General features: G+C 45.9%; 2 protein-coding genes across 1 annotated transcript in view; both read right to left on the bottom strand.

Moving 5' to 3' along the window:
* The window catches only part of Wwc2 (WW and C2 domain containing 2), a 164,197-nt gene extending 162,102 nt beyond the window's left edge, over positions 1-2,095 (bottom strand). The window contains 1 exon segment of the mRNA NM_001109111.1: positions 1,249-2,095. Coding sequence (NP_001102581.1) covers positions 1,249-1,379 — 131 coding nt within the window. The 5' untranslated portion in view covers positions 1,380-2,095.
* Positions 1-18,264, bottom strand: part of Erich1 (glutamate-rich 1) — a gene marked incomplete at its 5' end in the record, with an annotated part of 52,793,804 nt that overhangs the window by 31,302,802 nt on the left and 21,472,738 nt on the right.

Raw genomic sequence — 18,264 nt, 5'->3', positions numbered from 1 at the left:
CTGAGGCAGGGGGATTGCTGTGAGTTTGGTACCAGCCTGTGTTACATAATGTGTCCCAAGCCAGTTAGCCTGAGCTGACAATACAATACAGTATGAGGCGGTCTAGAAAAAAATAACAAAACAAAACAAAAATACCTCTTTAAGGACAGTTTTCAAATTTACAAGTAAAAAATGCACCCTAGTATTCCTTTATTTTTATTTTTTTTAAATTTTTTTTTGAGACAGGATCTCGAATAACCCAAATTGGCCTTGAACTCCTGATCCGCCTTTCACCTCACAAGTGCTGAGTTTAGCCAGATGTGTGAGACCATACTGCGCCCTCTAACAACTTTAATTCTAAGAAATGTTCCTCCTAAAAGTGAAGAGAAAGTTGAGAAACAGAACACTGGTGAGCATTCCACTAAACTTCAGCTCCTGAACTTCTCAGATGTCTGCCTACTTGCTCAGATCTCCAGGTAAGAACAAAAATGCTTGTCGTGAGACCTGTGCAAAATCAGGCTAAGCTTCAAGTCTGGGCTACCCGTATCTGTAGCCAAGGTTCAGTCCCAGTCTCCATGCCATTTCACAAGAAAATCTGACCCAAGTTTTCAGGTGAGGAACTAAGGTTAGAAGCAAAATTCCAAAACTTTTTTTTTTAATCTTAGGGGCAAAGCTACAAAGGTCGAGCCAGGATTGGGACCCCACTCTCCACGTACAGGACCTAGGGCATGGTTCGGGGTGCGCCCTAGTAAAAGCTTGCAGTCAATGCTCAGGAGCTAGGTAGGTAGGGCTGGAGAGATGCCACAGGTGGCCCAGATGGCTAGATGTTCACCATCACTTAGGCCTCCGGGAGGCCCTGAGCTCAGCGTGCCTCACAGAGGTCGAAAGGTGCCCTCCCCCTCCATCTGACCAACTTTAAAGAGCACACCGGAGGTCTAAAGAGGGGTCAAGTGCCCCCCACCCTGAGCCGGCTAACTGGACTTAGGGTGCCAATCCAGGGCACCAATCCGGCCCTTCCCTTGGGCCAGGGAGTGTCTACAAGTCCCTGAGGGGCGTGGGGAAGGCAGTGGGCAATGGGGCCCAAGAAGGGGCGCCTGGCGGGCAGACACAGCCGCGCCTAGGCCGGTCCCGCGCCTATCCCGGAGCCCCTCAGAGTTGCAGAACAGGAGACGCCCCACGCCCCCCGCATCCTCCAGGTCTCCCAGACAACAGTCGCCGCAGCACTTCCCGAGGCGGGTCCCCGCACCCGGCCGGGGCCCGGCCGCCCACCTGTCCCGAGGGTCGATCCAGCTGGTCCTCCTGGTGTTGTGGTCGATGTAGAAAACCTTGCCGTCGTAGTCCCTGGCCTCCTCCCAGCCCCGGGGTAGCGGCAGCTGCCCGCTCCCGGCTCTCCTAGGCATGGTCGGCGGCCTCGCCGGCGAGCGGCGCCTCCATAGGGACCCGGCGCGGGGCGCGGCGGGAACGCGAGTGCCGGCGAGGGGCGTGCGGGGCTCGGGGCACAGCGGGCCACGCGCGGAGGAGCCTCAGGAATCCCTGCTCTCAGCCCTGCCGGGGATCAGTCCACCATGTCTGCGTCGGAACAGGCGAGCGAGCCCTCCTCCTCCTTGCCGCCGCTGCCTCCGCCTCTTCCTCCTCCTCCCCGTCCCCCTGTGGCTGCCGAGGGTCGCGGCGCCCAGGCTGCCCCGGCCGACGCCGTCTGGGCTCGGATCCGGGAAGCTCCGCGGAGCAACGGCCCGGCGGCGACTGGCCTCCTCATTTGCGTGCGATTAGCATGCGGCCCGCCCCCGGCCCGCCCCGCGCCCGCCTCATCTGCATGCACATTCCTCGCCGCCACATTCCTGAGCTTAACCCTGCAGCTGCCGGGGCGGCCGCGGCGGGACGCGGGGCTGAACCCGCGCGGGGGAGGGGAGCGGCGAGGCCAGGTGGGAGGCGGGAGGGCGAAGGAATGCTCGGCTCGCTCCCTCCTCTCCAACCCGAGGTGTCTCCTCTCCGCCAGACCCTTTGGGGATTTAGGAGTTTTCTGGACGAGAAAGAAGTCTAAAGAAAAAAGTCTGCAACCTTCCCAACCTCTTTCCGTCTTCTAGGGAAACCACAAGACTTTCGAGAGGAAAGGGTGGGGAATGCTGTCCTGGGAAGAAGTCCCAACAAACAGTAAGGGCACAGAACGCCCCCACCCCCAACCCCCACGCCGCGCCCCGTGCCTTGGCTGTTCCTAGCGGTGGGGAAGTGTGCAAAAGCGCTGGGAGTGTGTCCGGGGCGTGTCCGGGGCCGCAGCGCCCCCCGAGCCTCCCGCTCAGAGTGGCCCTCGGTGACCTCACCAGGGACCTCGCGGGCCTAAGGGAGCAAAGTAAAGGCGGGTCCCTATCCATGAGCGCCGCGACACGTCCGCCCCAATGGCCCACGGGGCAACTCCGGCCTGATCCTTAGAAGCGACAGGGCCACCCCGCCACTGTCGCCGCCACACGCGGGCCCTGGGGGTCCGAATCACTCGCGCCTCCCCGCCGGGGCAGGGCCATGTGCATCTGGCGTCCCCTTCTGGGTTTAAATCCAAGGGACGTGGCTGCGTCCAATATCTAGTCCCTTCCTTCCAACCCTCTGTCCTAGGAAGTTCTTCGCCCGAAGGTGTTAATCACTCCGAAGGGAGCCCAAGGCAGGGGTCAGAGGCCACACTTTGCTTGATCAAGGGTCCATCTATGAGATGTAGATCTTACCTCACAAACATTTATTTATTTAGCTATTAAGTGCTGGTCGGCACTGAGTAGGAGCCGGATGTCAGACACTACAAAGCCTCGGCAGAGTCAAGACACTAAGCTTGCAGTGTCCCTTATCCTCAGTCTGGAAGGGAGCCTTTCTGTCCCCAACCTTTACAGCCCGCTGTGTGTCACCACCCTTGTTAATATTCTTCCAGGCCCCTAAGCAGATTATAGCAGCACCTTAGGAAGAAAGGCCCCATCGTTCAGTCCTTCACCTCTCGGTGTGAATTCCCTTAATCATATGTGCTAATGTAATAACTTCAGGACCTGGCATTGGGCAGGACATTTTCTGTGTCTGGGCACTTGCTGAAGTTGTCAATAGAACTAAACAAGTAAGAACCAAGCCTTGAATCAAGCTTCCAGAAGGGGACTCCACATGCTCTGAAGGGGATGTTAGGAAGAGGAAAGGGACTTATTCTGAATGAAACAGCTTGTGCAGAAGCAGACACTTGAAATCCCCCAGAACTGGAAAGCCGGGTACACCTGGGAAGGACAACCAGAGAGCGGCTGTGGCTCCCGAGGGAAACCTCTCACTTTCTAGGTCTTTCCCATAATGCCAAGGCCTGTGGAAGCTGGGTTTTGTGCTTTGTCCAGGGAAGGTTCCACTTCCTAACCTGTTTTTTGCCTCAGCCCATTAGTAGTAAGATAATCAGTCAGGGTACTAGTCCTCAGTAGGTAGAGGGGTTCTGTTTAAAATTAACCTGTTACACTACTGAATGTGTAATTCTCTATGTTGGCCCATTCACATGGCCAAAATGTAACCAGCAACTAATGGAAACTCTCCTAATTTGAGACTTCCTTAGTGCGTTTTTCCCTCCCCCTAAAGGATTTGAAAATGTTTTTCTGCTGATATGTCAGCACCTTACAACTCAAAAGTAAGAGTGGAGCACATTGCTGTTACAGCATTCAGCGCACCTCCCTGGGATGAAGACTCCACAGGAGACCGCTGTATAACTGAGTTTGGTACGCTCTCAACTAAATATTACTCAAGAATCCAAAGTGGCATTTATCGTCCCATTAATCGTTAGACTTCAAAAAGAAATGCCAAACTGACTGGCACAGGAAATGTTAGTTAGGCAAAAGCAGTTCTGATGACAGAAAGGAGGGTTGCCATTCTCGGGACCCTTTTTATTAGGATCAAGTTGTGGGTTCATTTGATCCCTTTGGAGACTCCCCAAGGGTTAAGCAATGAGACTTTATTGATAATCAGATCTGTGAGATAGATAGACGGGCACATTTAGAGATGGGCACATTTCAGTTCGCTTTTTGGCTTTGGTGATCGTTGGCCAGGAAAGGTATGCAGGCTGCTTGGGCATGCCAGTCACCATGAACTGAGCAGCAAAGCATCTGTGCATTGGCCCTGAAACTTGCCTTTCTCCTGTTTGTACATTCCTCAGTGTCAATAGTCTGTTGGGATGTGGCACAGTAACAAACTAGAAAGTGGTGGACAGCTGGAATCTCAACTGCCAGGAGGGGAGATAGGAAGACCTTGAGAAACAGCTTTGTCCACGTTTAAGTTTGAGACTGTCTTAGACTACATGAGACTGTCTCAAAGAAAAGAAAAGGGAAGAAAAGAAAAGAAACAAAAATGACAACAACAGGGGTTGGGGATTTAGCTCAGTGGTAGAGCGCTTGCCTAGGAAGCGCAAGGCCCTGGGTTCGGTCCCCAGCTCCGAAAAAAAGAACCAAAAAAAAAAAAAAAAAAATGACAACAACAAAGCCCACAAGCACAGAGGGATAAAGGAATATAGCCCAGGGGGTAAAGCCCTAAACTAGCAAGCCCTAGTTCAGTCTCCAGCATATAAAATCAGCTGTGGTAGCATATGTTTCAAAACATGGCTGGGGAGGTGGTTCAGTGGGCAAAAGTGCTTCCACACGAATGTAAAGACCTGAGTTTAGATACACAGAATCTTTTTAAAGCCAAGTATTGTAGCAGACTTTTAATCCCAGCACTTGGGAGGCAGAGGCAGGCAGATCTCTGAGGGAGGTCAGCCTGGTCTGCAGAATGGGTTCTAGGACAGCTGGGGCTACACAGAGAAACCTTGTCTCCAAAAGCCAAAGTAAACATAGCTAGCTTGGGCATTTCCAGCACTCTCAGGAGGAAAAAGAGGGGGCTGGGGGAGCTCTTGGGCCAGTTAGCCTGGGCTACATAAAAACAAAACAACAACGAGATTGTCTCAAAGGAGGTGAACGACACAGATCTGCACCTGAGATTGTCCTCTGATCTCCATACACATGACCGCTTTCACACACAGGAATGTGTATATACACGCAGAGTAAGGAAGCACATAGCTAAGTATTTAAAATACCTCAAAAATTGTTAATACATCTGGATTTGAAATAGGCATAATTTGAATCCAGCAATCCCAGTTTGGTGATAGCTACCTATTGCTGGCTAAAGTTCCCAAAGGTGAACAATACAAAGGACAGGTATTATTACACACACACACACACACACACACACACACACACACACACACACACACGCACGCAAACAAACAAACAAAAAAAAAAACAGAAAAAAAAGCCCCACTCAGGGGCTATCAGTAAGAGCCACCCCTTACTGATTAAATGAATTTTTTCTTCCTTTTTTTTTTTTTTTTTTTTTCTGGGGCTGGGGACCGAACCCAGGACCTTGCGCTTCCTAGGTAAGCGCTCTACCACTGAGCCAAATCCCCAACCCCGATTAGATGAATTTTTAAAAATTTATTTATATGAGTACACTGTAGCTGTCTTCAGACACACACTGAAGAGAAGAGTGCATCAGATCCCATTACAGTAGGTTGTGAGCCATTGTGTGCTAGCTGGGATTTGAACTCGGGACCTCTGGAAGAGCAGTCAGTGCTCTTAACGGCTGAGCCATCTCTCCAGCCCGTGAATTTTTAACTATCTATACAGCAAGTAATTTCAAAGCATCAGGTAAGCAAAACACAGGTTCTTATCTAAAAGGAAAGGAATATTAAGTGGAAGAAAAACCAAGAGGCAAAAAGACACTCTAAGAGAACTTCAGTGACAATATTATGCAGTTGGAGGACCAGTGACAGAAAATGACCAACATATTAAACACACTAGCTCCATATCAAAAGAACAGCACAGCTCTTAACGGGGTGGTGGGAGAGGGGAGGGGGATGGTTGCTACAAGCGTGAAGCTGTCAGGGAAAGCCCATCAAAGAATTCTCCGGGAGGTAAATCAATGATCCTGAGACTGCTTAGAGAGCAGATGTGATACCGGAATGTACAGGCTCCACCGGGCCGGTTTGTGGAAAAGAAACGGACAAGCCCAAGTTCAGAAACGCATCTGGCATGAAGGAACCCAAGACTGACTGGAGCCATCCAGTTAAGGAGGCCACAGAGATAGTGTACACATGAGATAGACAAGAGCTAGGGTTCGACATACGGCTTTGGGGGATGAAAAGAAATGACCTGACAGGAATTTGCAACTGATTAGATTAGGAGGGGTGAGGCGGACGGACTAGAAGGAGGACTCTGGGATCCGTCCAAGTTTTTAGGGAGTTGAAAGAAACTCCGAGAACTGAGGGGGTGAGGGGAGATGAGGAAGTCCACGGGGGAATTTGATATAGGATTTGAGTTCAGAAATTAGAGATACTTGGCAAAGAGGTGCAGCTCACTGAAAAGGTCAGGACTTCGAATACCCTGTAGATGGCTGAAGCTCCAGGATTGAGTCCGGAGGCGGAAGTAGGCCGGTGGAACGGAACTAAGTAGCTCGTCGATAATCCCACTTTTGGCCTGCACTATCGGTAACGTGATACAACTTTGTTTATTTCTTTATGACCTCCACTTCAGTGAGGTGTGTAAGAATTAGTCGCCAGCATGGAAACCGACTTCGAAGGAACCGCTGTCTGTTACACTAGTGAATCAACTCTGTAGAAGGCAAGATGAACTGGTTTCAATATTTTAATATCTCTTGTTTTCTCAGGGGGATCAAGGATTATATAAACGGAAATTCTAAATAAAGAGAACATATCCCTCCTCCCCCCATCAAACTTGGTGGATTTTTTTTTTTTTTTTGGCTCTTGTGCAACCACACGAGTTAAATGATGTATTTAGTTATTAAAAATAGGTAACCTAACCCACACTTCCTAAGCTTTATCATCTAAAAGGTCTTTCAGAAGCTTAGAGTGCTGATCTTTAAAAACTCCCAGTGCTGGGCCAAACTGGAATCTCTCATTACCATAACTACTTCTCTTCCAGTTAATCATTGTACCAACACCTTAGGCCAAAACACTCCTTTTTGACTCAGTAATAAGCATCACCAAGCAGACTGGGCTTTTTCCTAATCACTCATAGGAGACCCCACTGAGCAGACTCTGATTACCAAGAAGGTAACAAGCGCCCAGAAACCCCTGTCTTGGTGAGGAAAGTGGTCCGTTGGAAAGTACTTGCCTAACACACAGAGGACCCAAGGTTTGAGCTCTCACCCCCATCAAAAGCCAAAGCAGCCAATCGTACAACAAAAAGATGCTTGTACATCATGATCTCCTGTGAGACTGTCTGAAGATACACTGGCCTTCTCTGGGGTAGACATAATACCACACTCTATTTTCATTTTACCACGTTTGATTTGCATCTTTCCTCCCTCACCCCCACCCGGTGCCACCTTTATACTGTATGGAAAAGCAGCTCCTTTTAAAAGTGGGATTGTGGAAGCTAGGGGAATGGCTCAATGGCTAAGACACTTGCCATGCACTCATAAGGACCTGAGTTTGAATCCCCAGAGCCCATGTAAAGCCAGGCACCTTAACACATTTCTATACTCAGTGTTCCTAGCAAAGTAGACAGAGACAAGTGACTGCCTCAAAGCTCAGAGGTCAGCAAGCCTGACTTGTGAGCAATGCCCAACAAAGAGGCTCTCCCTCCTGTTTCCTATTGTCTTTTTGAAACACGATCTCTCTCTGTGTAGTCGTGGAACTCCCTAGGTAGACCAGGCTGGCCTTGAACTCACAGAGATCCCCCAGCCTCTGCCTTCTGGGTGCGGGACTAAAGGAATGTGCCACCACACCCAACCAGAGACAAAATGGAAGGCAGGCATCCTCCTGAGAGTTTATCCACTGGTGCACTGTGACACACACACACACACACACACACACACACACACACACACACACACAACACACAGTTAGTTTATCCTCAACTCAGGCTTTTAAAACTATTTTGCCTTTTCTGCCCTGTCTCTCTGAATTTCTCATTAAATTTTTTATCTTGGAGCCAGTGAGACAGGAACTTACAAAGCTGGCCACCAAACCTTAGGACCCCAGTTCAACTCCTAGGAGCTGTATGGTGCAAGGTGAGATCCGACTCCAGCAGGCTGTCCCCTTACAACCCTTACCTCCCACTCACAACACGGAACCAGAGAAATGCAGTCATAAACATTTCACTCTGTTTAAATCTCTCAGTGGAATTTGTCTGTTCGAAGCAGTAAACAACTGAGTGACAGCTACACAAGACCCTGTAAGTGACTCTATAACGAAGTCCCAGAAGCTGAGAAACAGGAGCAGACTTCATGCTCTCAGTGTTTGTCTCCCTGAAGCTGACTTAATGAAGTGGGCCTGTCTTCAATGTGTAGCTTAAGCCTGTAAATCTAGCAGGGAAGCCAAGGGAGGGGGTGGGAAAGACAAGATAAGGAGATGTTGTCTCAAAAAGCAACATCACACCCACAGCCATACATCACACCTGTGACCCCAGCACAAGGGAGATAAAGGCACAAGTCAGGAATTCAAGGTTATCCTCATCTACATAACAAGTTCAAGGCTAGCCTGGGCTAAATAAAAAACTTTCTCATCACCATAAAAAAAAAAGAAAGAAAGAAAGAAAGAAAGAAAGAAAGAAAGAAAGAAAGAAAGTAAAAACCAAACAAAACAACACAAAAAGCAAGAATAACTAAAAGAAAAATATCTACAATATAACTTCCCAAATTTGTTTTGATTGAGAGATAGTCAATTTTAAAAGGAGGGAAATACCGAGGTGGGCAGAGATCGGAATGCCGTGAATAAATAAATTAATGGGGGAAAAAGAAGGAAAATATTTTGCGGCTTAGCATGAAATGGTGGTTCTCCTAGTTATTATTAATTGTTAAATTGAGGCTAGGGCCATCTAAAGAAATCCTCCACTGAGAATTTGCCTAGATCAGATTGGCCTATAGACACATTTGCGGGGGATTTTCCTGACTGTTATTTGGTGCAGAAGGGCCCAGGCCACTGTGGGTGACACCATCCCTATGCAAGACAGGCCTAGGCTGGGTTGGAGGGGTGGCTCAGGGGTTGAGAGCACTGGCTGTTCTTCCAGAAGTCCTAAGTTCAATTCCCAGCAATCACACGGTGGCTTTCAACCACCTATAGTGAAATCTGATGCCCTCTTCTGGCCTGCAGGTCTATATACATAAAATAAATGTACTTATGTACATAAAATAAATAAATGAGTCTTTTTAAAAAGCTGAGTCTGGGCTGGAGAGATGGCTCAATGGTTAAGAACACTGACTGCTCTTCCAGAGTTCAAATCCCAGCAACCACATGGTGGCTCACAACCATCTGTAATGGAATTGGATCCCTCTTCTGATGTGTCTGAAGACAGCTACAGTGTACTCACATGTATAAAATAAATAATCTTTAACAAAAACAAAAAAACCCACATTATATAAAGATACTAGCTAAGCAGGAGCCTATTGGGGAACCAGAACAAGCAATGCTCCTCCACGATTCCTGATTCCAAACTCCTACCTTAACCCACCCTACCCCATACCCAAATGCTACAGAATTAAAGTGTGAAGATTATTCAACACCTATTCCAACACTGGAAATCATGCTTTAATGAGTAGAAATGTGCTTACCCTTAGCACATTTAGCGTAGAGGCAAATTCTTTGTTAAAGACTGTTCTTCTAAAAGGAATCCCGTAGCCCTCTTGATGAGCACATGTAGACATTGTAGATTCACTTTTGATAATTGTACAAAACAAAGCTCTATCTTTTCAAACTGTTACCTGTTACCAGAGCTACAAGGTCTCACTCTATTAACCCAGATTATCCTAGAATTTACTATGTCACCCATCCTGGCCTTGAACTCATAGCAATCCTTCTGTCTCAGCCTCCTACATCTTGAGGTTATCATAAACAAACAGACAAATATATTTAGCTAATTACTAAAAAACCTTAATGTACAAATGGCCTTACGACTGTCCCATAAGTATCCTGTAGTGGTGGCATCTTCTTCACAAGCATATGGACCAGCTGTTCAATGCCTAGGGATCATGTAAAGAACCCAGGTGTGGTCACATGCTGGCCTCAACACCAGCACTGAGCAACAGTGAAGCAGAAACCTCAGAGACTGACAGAGGGGAATGACTGGCACCTTCCCCCTGCTTACAAGAATCCACAGGACACATGCATGCATGCAACAGACAGACAAGACAGACAGAAATACACACACACACACACACACACACACACACACACACACACACAATGTCCTTGGAAGCTCTTTATTGCTTCTTTAAAACAGGACCCTGGCAAGAGTATCACGTAGTTCTGGGTTATCAGGTTTTCAGTCTCTTTTCATCTGAATATAAAAAATAAAAAATGAATGTCTGTTTCTGATTCTGTTGCCTGCTTTGGATCTCCTTCCCCAAGCTGGGCTGCCTTGTCTAGCCTCAGAGGGAAAAGATTCGCTGAGTCCTGCTGTGACTTGCTGTGCCAGGCCTGGTTGGCACCCACGAGGTTATTGGGGCAGGATTTTGTGAGAGTGGGACTGGGAAGAGAGGAGGGAAGGGGCCTGAGATTGGGATGTAAGGTGAATAAATATATTAATGAATGAAAAAAATTAATACCAGGGTTTTCCAAAGAAACAGGACGGATCACACACACACACACACACACACACACACACACACACACACACACACACCGATTGGCTATTCTTGGTTGTCAACCTAACTACATATGGAATTAACTAAAACCCAAATGGCTGGGCACATCTGTGAGGGATTTTTTTTTTTCTTACTTAAATCACTTCAAGTGGGAAGACCCATCTCTGAGGTTGAAAGATACACTTTTACCCCAGATCTTTTGAGATGGGAAGATGGGAAGGGCCACATTTAATCAGGGTCACACCTTCTTCTGAGAGCCTAGACGAAGGATATGAAGAAGGAAGCTTGCTCTGCCTGCTTGTTCTCACTACACCAGCAAGTCCATTCTTTCACTGTCATTAGAGCCTACTTCTTCAGGGGTCTGGCATGTACTGAAGACCCACTAAGTCATCCAGCCTCAATGACTGTCCAACTACTAGATTCTTAGACAGCCATTGTTGTGTTGGCCAGGCTGCAGCCTGGAAAACATTCTAACAAATCGCTTTTACATATAACTGGATGGGAAAATAGATCAGATAGATAGATAGATAGATAGATAGATAGATAGATAGATAGATAGATAGATAGGTAGGTAGGTAGGTAGGTAGGTAGATAGATAGATAGATAGATAGATAGATAGATAGATAGATAGATAGATAAAATAGATCAGGGGCTGAAGAGACGGCTCAGTGGTTACCAGCACTGACTGCTCTTCCAGAGGTCCTGATTTTAAATCCCAGCAACCACATGGTGGCTCACAACCATCTGTAATGGGATCTGATGCCCTCTCTGGTGTGTCTGAAGACAGCTACAGTGTACTCATACAATAAATAAAAATAAATTTTAAAAAATCTTTAAAAAGAGAAATAGATCAGATAGAAAATAGAAAAATAGATTAGATATAGATAAATGATAAATAGATTCATTATTATTCTATAAGTTCTGTTTTTTTAAAGAACCCTGACTAACACACACACACTGAAGAGGAAAGGAGATTTATTAGATTGGTTTACATGATGTTTTCAGGGAAGTCCCACAATGTCTGTCTCACACTGAAGAGAGGTAGCTTCAGTCTGGCACTGGAGGCCCGGACGATTCCTGGAGAGCTGCTGGTCTGCTGGTCTTCAGTCTGCATTGGAAAATGGAAGAGCTCTCTGTCTGTCTCTGTCTCTCTCTGTCTCTCTGTCACTGTCTCTGTCTCTCTCTGTCTCTCTGTCACTGTCTCTGTCTCTCTCTGTCTCTCTGTCACTGTCTCTGTCTCTCTCTGTCTCTGTCACTGTCTCTGTCTCTCTCTGTCTCTCTGTCACTGTCTCTGTCTCTCTCTGTCTCTGTCACTGTCTCTGTCTCTCTGTCACTGTCTCTGTCTCTCTCTGTCTCTCTGTCACTGTCTCTGTCTCTCTCTGTCACTGTCTCTGTCTCTCTCTGTCTCTCTGTCTCTGTCTCTCTCTGTCTCTCTGTCACTGTCTCTGTCTCTCTCTGTCTCTCTGTCTCTGTCTCTCTCTGTCTCTCTCTGTCTCTCTGTCTCTGTCTCTCTCTGTCTCTCTGTCTCTGTCTCTCTCTGTCTCTCTGTCTCTGTCTCTCTCTGTCTCTCTCTGTCTCTCTCTGTCTCTCTCTGACTCTCTGTCTCTGTCTCTGCCTCTCTCTCTGTCTCTCTAGCTCTCTCTGTGTCTCTCTCTCAGGTCTCAGATCTTACTATGCTATGTAGCCTTGGCTGATCTGGGACTTTCTATGTAGACAAGGCTGGCCTCAAACTCACAGAGCTCCTCTTGCATCTGTTTCCTGGGTGCTGGGATTAATGGCTTGTGCCACCACAGCTGACTGGAAGTAGGTTCTAATATCTGTGAAGGGATGCTTCAGCAATGGGATAGATGAGCTTGCGAGCAAGAGAGAAGGCAAGCAAGCAGAAGGCAGTTCCTTCTTCCATGTCCATTTACCTGGGCTTCCTCCACAAGGTGCCGCTCACATTTAGCAAAGGGGATCCAGGCCCTTTGTGGATTGAATCTGAAATGTCTCCTACAGGCTCATGTTGGAACTCTTAGGCCTGTTTTGTGGAACTTTTATGGAACATGTAGGAGGTAGAGCCTTACTGGAGGAAGCTGGTCGCTGGGAAGGGGGTAGCATTTTCTCCCCCTCTCTACTTCCTGGCTGTTGATGCAGCATGACCGTCCATGTTACAATCCTACTACCGCGCCCTGTCTTCCAAGAGGGATTATATCCCCTCAAACCGTAAATCAGAGCAAACCACACACCACCGTCCCCGATCGCTTCCTGACAGCCCTTAGGTCTCAGTAACTATAAAGTAACACATGTACCTCTCTCAAGGTTCTCTACCCAAAGCTGGAATCGCCCGTCTCTCTAAGGACTCTGGTCCCACTGAGTGGGAAAAGATATTTAGAAAGAAGGGCTGGCTAGCTCAGTAGGTTTGCTGCTGTTGCTGCTGTTGTGTTTCGACATGTTTGTAGGGCTGTGTATCTGTCTACACCACACGCACAGATAGCTCTTTTGCTTCAAATCCTACTTGAGGATAAGATAAGTTTTGTCTCCTTTCAGTGTTTAGAGCGTCCTTCTCCAACAGTGGAGAATCTGGCCCTCCTCACCCCAATACACTTATGTAGTTCATCGGTACCTCTGAGTACAACCATCCACCAGAACTCTCACCTATCTCCCTTTACTCTCCAGATATTCTTCCTCCAGCCTCACGACTGGCCAACTCCCTCATCAAAACCTTCCTTACACCTTCCTTACAAGGGTTCCCTTCACCCCTCAAGCTCAGACTCCCCACACCAGGGGACCCTGCCCTGTGGATCATCTATTCATCTTGTTGGTCTCTGATGCTCTACCCAAAACCCTTCAGCAAGGAATCCATCCCATACAACCCTTGCGTAGTATTCCAAAGAATAAATATATCTTATGGTATAGAACCTAGCCTTTATATCATTGTCGAGCCTAAATATTTCAGATATCTTTCCATTTTTAAAGGAACTGTCACTTCAAAGATTTAAAATATGCCTAAAATGCCAAAGCTGCATACCAATACGGCCGCACTGCTTTCTCCCTGGAAATCTTAAAATGATGGAATGCTACATAGTAAAATAAAACCTTCACACCCAAAGGAAGATCAGACTTGAAGTAAAATAAATAAATAAATAATAATAATAATAATAATAGGTTTCCAACATAACAAAACTATGTGCAGTCGAATACAATAATAGTGAAATTGGCCTCTACCATGCTGCACGTGAAGGGTGGGGGTAAGTGCAGGCAAGCTGTGGCTAAAGGGTTTGCCACAGAGGAGCACACAGATGCTCAGAGAACAAAGATTAAAGGAATAAAGGGTTTTTTTTTTTTCATACTGGGATGATATTTCTTTATGCAGTATAATGATTTTTGAATTTTTTTACAAATACTTTTAAAACTTAGTCATCAGGTTCCTTTTGGCTATTGATATTTTTGCCAAATAAATCTAATTTAGACCTTTTAAAAAAGTCAGTTACTTAGCACTTTACTATGAGCAGGACACTGTTTTATGTATAAACTCATCTGGTCATTATTAGTTTGTTTTATTTATTTATTTATTTATTTATTTATTTATTTATTTATTTAATGTATTTATTTTGTTTTGAGACAAGAACAACATCTCACAACCTCCGCGTCACCCGCACATATCCGGCATGAATACGGCGCACTAGCGGATTGAGCCGCTGAAGCATGCTTTAAGAACAACATATCTCCTCTCATTCTCTGGCCTACTCTATTTATGACCCAGTCCTGTATCTGTGGCTATCCACCTGCCTCAGCCTCCTGAGTACAACAGGTTTGAAAAGCGAAGAGACTGAAGCATCTGTAATTAAACGTGTTGAGCCGAGCGCACGCAGCTAGTGAATCATGAAGCCAGGACTCAAGCGGAGGGAATGGCTCCATGTCTGTGTCTTAGCCGCAGAGTGCCGGGCAAGGAAGGCAATGGTGAAGAGCGCATGACAGGGCTTCCCAGTGACTGAAATAAATATGGGGCTGGAGAGATGGCTCAGTGGTTAAGAACACTGATTGCTCTTCTAGAGGTCCTGAGTTCAAAGCCCAGCAGCCACATAGTGGCTCACAACCATCTGTAGTGAGATCCAATGCCCTCTTTCATATACATAAAATTAACAAATAAATCTTAAATATAATAAATCTTAAATATGATAGAAGCAGCTGTATAGTTGATACTGGGGTTTAGTGGACAGCAATGCATTACATTTCTTACCAATGCACTGAATTTCTTACAGGGACAAGTGGTTTTGAAAGCTTTTAGTGTTTTGGGAGATTGAGTGAAGCTTGTGTGTGAACATTCCACACCATAAACCACAGATGCAAACACATTCCAAACTGAGGCTTCACTCAGGGAAAATAACTTGGAGGGGGTGGGAATAGAGGCAACTTCTTCAAAAGTCTGGACATCCAACCAGTCTAAGAATGACACAATATGACATCTCCTGGTCAGAAGGTATCTTTAAATGTGTGCAGATAATCCTTTTGGGGGATGGGTCAGCCTCCTACCTGTGATGATGTGGTCATTTATTTTTTGAGGTTTCTTCAAGGCCTGTGATTCCTCTTTGAGAAGCATTCAATTTAGCTCAGTCTCTACTGTTCTATTGCTGTAAAGAGACACCATGATCAAGGCATCTTCCAGAAGAAAGCACTTAACTGGGGCCTTGCTTACAGTTCCAAAGGATGAGTCTGTGACCAGCATGGCACTCGACCAGTAGCCGACAACTTAGATCTTATCCATGCACAGCCGGCTGAGGTCCAGGCTAGGCCTCCTGTGGACTTCGGAAACATCAAAGCCCACCCCCAAGGACACACTTCCTCCAATAAGGCCACGCCTCCTAAACCTTCCTCTATAGTTTACCGGCTAGGAACCAAACAGGCAAATAGATGAGCCATTGTGGATCATTCTCATTCAAACCACCACAGGTAGAAATCTGTGAATGCCAAGAAATATAGGCCACACATGCTATTTTGAAACATCATTTATTTAATATGCCACAATAATCTGGATTGTATTGCACTTCACTGTACTGTATACAGGCCTCATCAAATAACATTTTTTTGGTAAAACAATCATTATTAGCATTTCAGAATATAAACATGGACAATGTTTTTTCTTCTCGGTAGCACAGAGGGTCAAATTCAGGACTATGTTAGCTTAGTGCTGTGACACTGGGGTACATCCTGAGCCCAGAAAAAAAAAATCTAATAGTACTAATTCTCAAGAATTCTGTTTGCGGGCTGGAGAAATGGCTCAGAGGTTAAGAGCACCGACTGCTCTTCTAGAGGTCCTGAGTTCAATTCCCAGCAACCACATGGTGGCTCACAACCATCTGTAATGAGATCTGATGCCCTCTTCTGGTGTGTCTGAAGACAGCTACAGTGTACTCATATATAATAAATAAAAATCTTTTTAAAGAAAGAATTTTGTTTGTTTTTACAGTTTGTATGAGCTGACCATATCATTTTAAAATCCACTATTCTTAAATGTGTTCTTTTGTGCAAGAACCTACAGCGTATTAATTGAGCTGGGGACAATCATGGGTTAAATGATCCAAAAATATAATTGTAGACCAAATTCCACCAGCTATTTCAGATGTAGAGCCGAGGCACACATAAATGCCTATTTAAATTTGTAATGCAGCACATCTGTGCACCATCCTTAGATACAACTTTTTGGTCTTAAAAGTTAAGTATTATGCAGAGGAAATAAAGTCCAACTGTTCAGACAGCTAAATACAGAGGAAACAGATGGTCTCTGACCTGCCATAGAGGCCAGAAAATTCTCCCGTCTATTTTGGCTCTTATACTGCAACTAATAAAAAGTCAATTCTTCAGCTATTTATGGCTGTATAACCTTAAACATTAGATAGATTATAGATTAGATAAAAAGAAATATAGTGCAATACAAGCACATGTGTACACACACACACACACACACACACACACATACACACACACGAGTTTTGAGACCGAGTGTCATGCAGACCAGAATAGCCTGAAATTCACTATATAATCAAAGATGACCTTGGATTCCTGGTCCTTCTGCCTCAGCCTCTCATATACCAAGATTACAGACACGTGCAACAATGCTGATCCGTTCTTATATTTTGAAATATCACCGACAATAGAACAAGAATTTAAAAAACATCCAGTCAGAAACTATAAGAGATTGAGCACCACAGAATTGATTTGGGCTCAGTGCCCAGAGAAACCTCCGATTGGGATGTCTGTGACACTAGAGGCACCTATGAGCGGTTGTCTTGGTTCTTCTTGGCGGGTTTTCAGTTAACTGAATGAAGGCAGACAGATTTGTCACGGCACTGGTTCTAATTTGCACTTGTTTGTAGAAAGGTTACCCACAACAAAACCATTTTTGCATACCAGTTTCTATAAGGCAATGCATAAAAACATTTGCAAATGTTCAGTTAAAAGCTGCAGCGATCCAGGGTTGGGGAGAGGATTCAGTCAGCTCCTGCGGAACGACACCTGGGGTTGTCCGCTGGACTCCAAATGCATGGTCACATGTGTTTTTGAATGCCCGTGAGCATGCGCGCACACAGTGAGCATGCGCGCGCACACACAGTGACAGTCAGCCAATCACTTTAGTTTCTTAGCAACCTGACCGGTTCTTGGAGTAAAATTACTACAAAATTTATTGCTGTGCTTTGCATTGGTTATACAGTGGAAACGACAACAACGACAACGACAACAACAACAACATCGAAGACTTGACAAGAGATACCATAGGCACGATTACATTTCCCTTTGGAAGACAGAATTCTTGGCCTCTTTTGAAGAGTCCAAGTCGCACGCTAGTGACTCTCACCACGGAGGGAAGAGATGGCCTCTTCCCTGTTGAGTCCGGTCTTCTACCCTGTTGTTCCTGAGAGGCGAAGACCTTTGCCACTGTGGCTCCACACCTGACCTATGAGTTTCTGTTAAGTGTGCAGATCCACGGCCCCCCGCATGCAGGTATGCTGCTGAGAGAGCTGTGTAGAACTGACATCCTGTGGGTCCAGGAAAGGCTGACATCCGGACTCTCAGAGCCTAGCACAGAGGTCAGCTGGAGAACCCGAGCATTATTTCAAAACCTGCCCCATCTCTCCCTTTCCTCTTTTTCTTTAAGGACACAGAGGTAACACCTGCACACACATACATTTGGAGTACATAGAAACGTATGTCTGTGTATTCCCCTTTTTCATTCTTTCTTTCTTATTTATTTATTTATTTATTTATTTATTTATTTATTTATTTATTTATTTATTTATTGGTTCTTTTTTTCGGAGCTGGGGACCGAACCCAGGGCCTTGCGCTTCCTAGGCAAGCACTCTACCGCTGAGCTAAATCCCCAACCCCCCTTTTTCATTCTTTTTCTGGTTGCATTTTTTTTTCTTTTCTTTTTTTCAGAGCTGGGGACCGAACCCAGGGCCTTGCGCTTGCTAGGCAAGCGCTCTACCACTGAGCTAAATCCCCAACCCATGTTGCATTTATTTTTGTGCACGTTTGCCTGGCAACTTTTCTTGGGAACTATTGATTACTGCTTCTTAGAAATTTTTATACGACCTTTGGGTCTAGAGGCATACACATCAGTGATGATAACTCATACAGAAATGTATTTTTAACAATTTGTTGACATACATATAATTT

This window comes from Rattus norvegicus, chromosome 16, assembly GCF_021556685.1.
Source record: "Rattus norvegicus strain SHRSP/BbbUtx chromosome 16, alternate assembly SHRSP_T2T, whole genome shotgun sequence".
Lineage (NCBI taxonomy): Eukaryota > Metazoa > Chordata > Mammalia > Rodentia > Muridae > Rattus > Rattus norvegicus.
The sequence above is the reverse complement of the archived record's forward strand: the minus strand, read 5'-3'. Positions and strand labels throughout refer to the sequence as shown.